A 9,346-nucleotide genomic window follows, 5' to 3' on the forward strand; every position below is an offset into this window, starting at 1 on the left:
TAGCCTCCGTAAAATTGCTAAATCTTTTAGAGTGGATTGTGTTGTATTTTATAATAAACTCCCAAATGAAATTAAAATGTTACCTATTAAAAAATTTAAATGTATCGTAAAAAATAAATTAACATCTAAGGCCTATTATAGCGTGAAAGATTATTTGAATGATAAAGATAGTTGGAATTAATGTTATAATTTTGTTAATGAATATTGTTATACTCATTTGAATGCTATTGTAACTTTTGTACTTCATCTTGACTTGCACTAAATAACTTATAAAGTTTTACAGTGAATAAAGATTTATTGACTTTGACTTTGTTGAACTGTGCTCCTGGCAATGAATCTGTCTGTATTCGACATATTAAGAAGGTATGTTTACTATACAAAATATATATTACTGTATGCCACCTATATATTATAGGCTATGCCTAATTTGTGCAGTATGTACCTATATATTATAATTATTATTATTATGATCTATGGTACAGTCAGCCTCAAAATGATAGCGTCACCCATTGTATTTAAAAACATGGCAACACGCGTATACATCGATTCACCCAAAGTGACCAAATAGATCCAAGCTACTAAAACCAGAGTAATTGTACAGAGCTCCGTCTCTGCATGTTTATAGTCAATGTTGATATTAATATGTAAACTGAAGTTAAAGTTGTCGACAATCTAATTTGAATCTTATAACATTTCATCGAAAGTTCATTTTCCGCAAATGTATCCATATTTTTGAACACTGGGTGGTTCTATATTTTGGCGATTGGTGTGTGGTGATATATTTGTTACTTTGAATGTAGTTATGTTTATGACATTGATATCGGCACACCCTGACATTCTTTTACTACTTTGGATGACGCTATATGGTAACGGTAGGTGTTGCCATGTTTTTGAATAAAATAGGTGACGATATCTTGTTGACGCCTACAGTAACTATCCAAAAAAATCCTCAAAATTGTACTGTGTTAAGTGTTAGCTGCTTATACAGATGAAGATATTTTGTGTAAACATTTTTTAAGTGACCGCCAACTGCCCATAGGGATGATCTACCGAGAAGCGGCTATAAGTACATATTTAATAAGCACACGTTTCCCATAGACCACATCTTAGGAATGATGCGATCGCTACCAGAATATTTCATTTAAGTGAAGTATATACAACAATTTGAATATAAAAATATAAAAGACCCAGCGTATCTCTTACGGATGAATGGAAGATTCTGTCATTCAATAAGTGATATTAAAATCTATTTAACGTTATATTTTTTGATTTTCCACCGTAGGTATATTTCTTCTAAACACTTCTTATAGAAACACTTATCAGTGGAATGAAATCAAATCGTCTTTTCTTTATAAAAAACTATTTTGTACCACTAACAATTTTTTACCATGAGGAGTGTGTCCTGTCGAGTATGATGCCTTATATGACATATGTTTATTAAGGTTCTATTATTAAACTATTTGTACTTATATATATAGCAATAAGTTTGGTTGCGAACAAATCTCAGTTTATCAACTCTATGTGTTTTTTATTTTTTATATACGTACATTAAATGACTTTATTTAATATAATATAGTAGTATAAAATTATAATTTATATACAATATATAATATACAATATACACTATCATACAACGTTGATTGTATTCTACATTAGTAGAGCTGCAGAAATGATACATTAATAATTACTTGTAGCGAGTGGAAGAACAATTATAGTTACGTTTATATTATATAATATTAATTAAATTATATGACCCACATATACAACATGGAAAATAATATCTCTACTACATACCCTGCTCAATGAACGATTTTTACTTTACATGTTCAGTATCCATAATTTATCATCCTTATATAAACTTCTAATCAAATTATTTACATTTTTTACAAAAAACAGCATGGAATACTGCTAACCATACAAAAATATACTTGATTATGTTGTAATTTTAATTCATATTTGTCGCAATAAGCTGCGTACCGTCACGTTTCCATGTTCAATAGAGTGTGGACTTCACAAATGCACATTTCAATTCCAATGCGCGTTATTAACCCAGCTTCCATACAATAGGTAGCATATGCCAAGAGCTGTCATTTAATTTGAAACTTAGTTACTTTAACAATAAGAGCTTATTTCGCTATAACATTGCAATTCCTGTCAATGAAGTACATGTAGTCACTCCTATTCTGCACTAATAAGTATCAACTTGTAAAATAAACGAGTTCAAAACGTTCAATAATTATGTAACATCAAATAATACATAAATATAAGGGTGTCAACTGAACACAGCATTTCTTATGTGAAAGTTAACAATATATTCAGAGTTAGTTCTTTGCACACTAATGGCGAACGGGTCTGTCGGGTGAAATGTAAATGCGACGAGTCTTCGAGCACTGGCGGGAACAGTCTGGCCCAGAACTCCAGCATATATTTTAAACTTAAGTAGACCGGAATCACGTGCATAAAATCTGTAAACAAATATTACAATATATATTCGGCTAGATACAGACTATCATAGACCATGTACTAGGTATTTATTATTTGAAATGGCAAAACAAGCACGGGATAAAGGTATTCTTTAAAAATTTCAAAACTGCGTAATTGCTAGTCTTTGAAAAAAAAACTCGTTTAGTTCAACATGGATTTCGGAAAGGTAGAAACAATTTAACACAGATGCTATGGATAACGCTACGCAAGTTGATGTGATATATACCGACTATAGTAAGGCATTTGACAAAATCGACCAATGTACATTAATACGTTAGCTTGGGTATTCATACGGGAATGCAGGCGGATTTGTTACGATGGTTCTCATCATATATTGAAAATCAATATCAATCTCTTATCCTAAATAATTACATTTCTGTACCTGTAGTACCTGTTCCTAGCAGTGTCCCTCAGGGATCATTACTGTAACCACTTATGTATATTATCGATGTGGGTGACATAGACTGCTGAGTTTTAAGTTTTCTAATTTAAACCTTCCTTCGCTGATGATAAAATCTAATCATGACATGATTGCTGTTCAAGACGATCTCAACAGACTAGAGTAGTATTGTTTAGTGAATAAACTTGAACTTAATACATCAAAATATTCTGTAGTCACATGCTCGCATAATCAAATCAAAAATATCCTACATACAAATTACACCTTACGAGGTCATGTGCTCTCCAAGTGGAGATCCATGAGATCTCGGCTTTTACCATGACTCTAAGTTATTATCATCAAATTAATTAGATAGTTAATAAGGCTTCAAAGGATTTATTAAGCGATTGCAAAGAATTTTAATAATATCAAATCTATACAAATATTATATTGCACTTTTGTAAGAAGCCATTTTGACTGTGCTTCGCATATTTGGATATTGATCGTATAGAAAGTATTCAAATGCGGTTTTTAACATATATTTGTTACAGAATTAATGTCATTTATGATTGACTTATTACCGGTAAGGTTATTTTATTTATATGAGATAGATTTGCAAGAGCGTAAGTAATTTAATAATACGAATATTTTTTTAATTAAATATGGTACAATTATTGACAAGTCCCCGGACAAGACCCGCTTGTCAGATTGGGACAGATAAAAGGACACAGTTAGAAATTAAAACTATAGAGTCGCTCTTTTTTTAAAGGCCTATTTAACAATATTGTGTTTTGTGTAATGTGATCCGCTGACAAGAAAGTGAACAATTACATACTAGTGCTATTTACCTGTTATCACGGAAGTATCGTTACCTAGTGGTAATTGATACTTATTTACACTCTTAACAAACTCTCAAATTTACAAACCAAATAAGTCGAGTGTCATCTGCTCGAATCATTTAATCGAGGCATATTTATATTTCACCACTAAAGGATTTAAGCGATTAAAAATTCATGCTAAAAAAGTATGATAAACTTTTTTAAAATTAAAAAAAAAATAACAAAACACCAACCGACTTCCAAAACACTATTCCAAAACAATAGATATAATGTGCACTAAAAAGTATAAAAATAATTGCGTATTTTCATACAATCTAATTAATTAATCTAATTCTAGTTACTATTATTGTTATTTTTGGAATCGGTGTCCTTCCGTCGCGACCCGCTCTCGCCTCCTCACGACTCAAGCACATCACACCTATAACTATCTATATAGTAAGAAACCTATCTTGGATGACACCGACTCCAAAAATTACAATAATCGTAACTAGAATTAGATTGTATGAAAATACGCAATTATTTTTATACTTTTTAGTGCACATTATATCTATTGTTTTAGAATAGTGTTTTTGAAGTCGGTTATTTTTTTGTTAATTTTATTTTTATTTTATGATTTTAAGTACACTCTAAATATGTGTAGATACACTAAATTTTTTAATGCAGCAATGAACTTAAGAGCTTTGCAATTTGATTACAGATAGAAATTTTGCCACAGATCGCACCCTTATTGTAAGTCGAAGTATCATCCACTTTGCTATACGTATGTATAGCAAATTTAAGACTTATGGTTTTCTCATGGATGTCATTGTCAGATCTGTACCAAATTTCACGGGAAGATGGTTCTTCCCGTGAAATTTGGTACAGATTTGAAAGCTGGTGCTTTCAAATAAAAAAAGAATAATCAAAATCAGTTCACCCAGTCGAAAGTTTTGATGTAACAAACATAAAAAAAAGAACATACCGACGAATTGAGAACCTTCTCCTTTTTTGAAGACGGTTAAATTTTTTTTTTAATGTTATTATATTTAGTTAAATTAACAACACACACAAAAGTCCAATTTAAAAGAAATTTAGAAATTCTTGAAGGTCAATTCATTTCGTAAATAGAATTATTCTGCAATAACATAATAGACATCATACCTGATAGGATATTCTCCATATGCTTTGGGTCGCTCCATAACAGACACCCATTTGTCATCATAGCTAAACAGCCCTAAATCTAAGTATGGTGAACCACTGTATGACTGTGCACTTATTGGTAGCTGGGCTAATATTCGTTTAGTTGCTTCTGTTCGCCCTCCATAAATAGCTCGTACAATAGTCTGCTTGAATCTCTGTTGTGTAAGTCTAGCAAACAAGTTATTTGATGGAGAACAAGTAAATTGTGAGTCGGCACATAATCGGGCATTTCTAAAGCAATCACAGTAATTTTCAAACAATTGTAACAGATTCTCTGATGTATTCTCATACACTTCCAATATCTTGCTGCCACTTATATTATAAATAACAAAGAATGATGACTGGCTATTGGGCTCTGCCACTCTTAATGTAACAACTTCTTCACTTGCATACTTGATAAACAGATGATCCTCATCTAACAACTGCATTTTCCACATCCTCAGGCTCTTGAACATATCAAAGTATTTGTAAAACTTTCTCAATTCCAACGGGTCTCGGGAATCATCACTGATTGTTTTAGCTCTTTTAAATAAAAACACAAGAAGTCTATGTTTCAAACTGTTAATAGTCTCTTCATGAAAGGGTCTATCATTCATAAGAGGAGCAAACACTGAACTTACTATAAATGGGTCATCATCGTAACAAAACCTTCCTATCTTTCTAATTTCAATCAACATTCCTTCAACTATCTGAAACAAATGAATTGTTTGATGTTGTACGGAAAGCACAGCCAACACCTCTTTATAAAGATATATCCCCTGATTGTGGGAGAGGTATATCTTGTCAGTCCTGAAATGTTTTGTGTCACACAATTTGCCTTGATGTAAATCCACTAGATGTAGAGAGTAGTCTTCCAAGGCAGATCTATAAAAAATAATATTATATTAATAGTTTGAATTCAAATTGAAAGGAATAATTAGTCAATAGAAATACCTAACACTCAAATCAGAAATTTATAAAAGCTCAAAGTTAAACTTTAAAAAAATGCACAGAAAAAGATCAGAATAGTAACAGTAAATAATGTATACTTCACATGCTGGGCTCAATTTGAAAAGCTTTTGATACTGTAAATAAGTTTAACTCAGCCACATTTCACAATGAATTAATCATGATGTAATATTTCGATGGAAATTAAACAGGACTGACAGATCTAATCATCTAATTAAAAAAAATATACCTTATTGTGGGAGTGACAGCTTCATTGTTACTATGTATATGATAAAAATGGGGTCGAAGATCGTCCGGAATATGCACAGCAGAGCCAACAATGACATATCTGCCGTCTTCAGTGAACAAACTGCACTCTCTATTCAACTGCTGTTCCATAAAAGGAAGCTGAGCAGCATTCCTTTCAGTCCTATTAACTGGTTGACCAGAAAGATATGCTCTTTGTTGGCAAACATTGACCGTAAATTTTGGCTGAAATAACAAAATGGCATAATTTTATTATTGGACTTATTTACTGGCATATTGTTTAAAGTTAAAACTAGACAATATAGAATTTCGAAATATTAAAAAAAAATATTTTACCTTAAGTATCAACATCACATTTTTATTATATATATATATGTCTGCATCGAGCATGACATGTAGCCTATATGTTGTTCCGACCTCTTGTTAAAATTGCAAAATTTTAATGAAATCTATTCAGTAGTTTTTCCGCCGCTGGATAGTATCACACACTAGGTTGTGTATCATTATCGTCATAATCATTCAAATATATTTTGTCCAAATGATGTAGTGGGTATTTTCGGCGCACTCCAGAATACCTCATAGATTCTTTTTCCTACTTACTTGACACTTATCATTATATAATGGATAATTCAGACAATATCCTTATAAATTACATCCTATTTTACCAGTGGCAGTGGTAGTAGGAGGCTCTTTTGCACAGGATGCTGGCCAGATTATGGGTACCACAATGGTGTCTATTTCTGCCGTGAAGCAGTAATGTGTAAGGATTACTTTGTTGTGTGTTAAGTATTGCGGTCTGAAGGGTGCCATAGCTAGTGAAATAACTGGGCAAATGAGACTTAACACCTTATGTCTCAAGGTGACAAGGGCAGTTGTAGTGCAGCTCAGAATTCTAGGGGTTTTTCAAGAATCCTGAGTGGCATTGCATTGTAATGGGTAGGACATATCAATTACCATCAGCTGAATGTCCTGCTCGTCTAGTTCCTTATTTTCATTTAAAAAAAACCTATGTTATTATGATGTGAGAGCTATATTATTGTAAAGTTTCCAGAAATGAATGAGCAAAAACATACATAATACATTCTTACAAACTTTAGGATTAGGATAACCAACCCTACAGAGGGAAGGACTACCAATCTCTATTTGCCTAATTTCTGATATACTTCCTGACATCTTGCATGTAAGGACTTATGGCAACACTTTTATAGACCATTTAGTTGGTCCACTCCTTACAGCACACCTGTATATTTTCTCTGCCAGCATGTTTTAAATCCTGTACTATAACTTATACTATATAATTAATGAGTCATTCAAATACCTTAAAAAACCTGTAAAAAATATGAGTCCTTATTCTATGGTGTGCATTGGCATCAGCATTGAGTAAGTCAGAAGGATAACCGGCCACAAGATCCCCAGCCGCAGCAGCACCTCTATATTCATATATCTAAAACAAAGTCAGGTACATTATTATGGATTTTTATATTTAAAAAAATTACATCCACATAACAATCATGTCTGGCACTACACTTCATGTATATATAGATTGCTGTATTCAGGAACCAGCACACCATAGGGGCTATAAGTACCGATCTATTATAGCATAAACAATTTTCTTAATGACACCACGGACTGGGAATAAAGCGAACACCCTCAGGCACTTTAATTATAAATGTTTATTGTACAATATCACATTGTAATCCATATTTTATATAAAAAAAATTCCACTGAGTTTCTTGCGCCCATTCTTCTCAGGTCTGAGGCAGTCTCTTTCGAATGGGTGGTAGTTTTTGATGTTCAATAAGTGATTTGAAATCCTATTTTGAATAAAAATATTTGAATTTGATCATACTCCCATTACAAAGGCCGGAAAGACATCTCATAACCATTCCTGAAGTTTTTTTTTTATACTTTATGGACTAGTAGATGGAAAGTAAAAAAAAAACTACTATAAAAAATTGGTTATACATTATCTAACCCATTTTAATGATAGTTGAAAATTCTACGACCTACTTACAAGTATCATTACATCACATACCTAATTGAATTTGAATATTGAGAATAACAGTAAATGTTATGGATAATAGGACATCATACACCTTGGATGAAAAAGCATTATTAATGATATTTACCTCTAGAGATGTTTGATCAGCTGAAAATGCAATAAAATGTTTACCATCTGGACTAAATTTTCTCAAAAAACAAGGAGGCTTTTCAACATTTACTATAGTCAAATTGGGAAATACATTTTGATAAAATTCACGGACAACATGGAAATGTGATCCTGGTTTTCTTGATCCATAAATTTCTCTGTTCATTAGCCTTATCACTATGTTTTGGGGCTTAATATTCCTTGGAGTTATTTTTTCTGTACAGAAAAATTCTCCGTTCTTTAGAGATTCTGAAGGCATATCGTCATAATATACTCCTGCTGATGAACTATTTACATCCATTATAATATTTTAGTGTCCCGATTTTATTTACACATACGAAAGTTTTGAGTTTATTGTTTATCTCAATGAAATTTACATTTATAAAGATCCATTGACGTTTATTAATGGACTCAGCTAAAAGTGAGTAAAGTAAATATTATTTTTAAATACTTAACTACAATAGTAACATGTAATTTTAATTTTTAAAACAAGTTTTAAGTAATTTTGTAGAACTTTTAAAACATACGTATTACGTACTACACTTATTTGTTTACTTGTTTTTTTTTTGTTTCTACCTCCATTACTAAGACAAACAAAAGCTTCAAGTCCATACAGCCAAGTTGGTGTTCTATTCAATAGAATATTATATTAATAGAAGAATTCTTCGTAAGAAAGCCACAGTACGAAGAATACTTCGTACTGTGGCTTCTGGGGAAGGTTTAAGGTACAACTTAGCCTTTAATGTCACGTTATAGTAGACCACCAAGCTAAGATTATTTTTTTGTTTTCTAATTTTGAAGTGGTAGTCGGCGATAAAGATGGAAACATGTTTAAGTTTCATAACTTATACCCGAAATAAATATGGTGCCAGACTGTGATATATTTTACAATTTAATCTTATTCTTTATAATTACACTAAATTTTTACAAAAGGAGTGAGAGAAACCAGGGAGAGGAGACTTTTAAAGAAAGTTGGGCGGAGAACTTCAGGTGTTATAAATTGTAAAAAGAAGGTTGCATTTAAGGGCAATTGAAAAACAAATGATCCACATTTCTCTAATATAGACCACATTCACAATGGAAATTAACTCCAATTTTTAGTTTTGCTAAAAAATTGTAGTA

General features: G+C 31.8%; 1 protein-coding gene across 1 annotated transcript; it reads right to left on the reverse strand.

Annotated features, from left to right (window-relative positions):
* Positions 1-1,507: 1,507 nt before the first annotated feature.
* LOC126973130 (DET1 homolog) lies at positions 1,508-8,726 on the reverse strand. The gene is made up of 5 exons (XM_050820275.1): positions 8,205-8,726; positions 7,394-7,519; positions 6,059-6,300; positions 4,843-5,745; positions 1,508-2,465 (listed from the first exon to the last, which is right to left on the reverse strand). Exons 1-5 carry the CDS (start codon positions 8,523-8,525, stop codon positions 2,273-2,275), a joined length of 1,785 nt encoding a protein of 594 aa, XP_050676232.1. The 5' UTR covers positions 8,526-8,726; the 3' UTR covers positions 1,508-2,272.
* Positions 8,727-9,346: the final 620 nt, after the last annotated feature.

The sequence above is a fragment of the Leptidea sinapis genome, chromosome 28, assembly GCF_905404315.1.
Source record: "Leptidea sinapis chromosome 28, ilLepSina1.1, whole genome shotgun sequence".
Lineage (NCBI taxonomy): Eukaryota > Metazoa > Arthropoda > Insecta > Lepidoptera > Pieridae > Leptidea > Leptidea sinapis.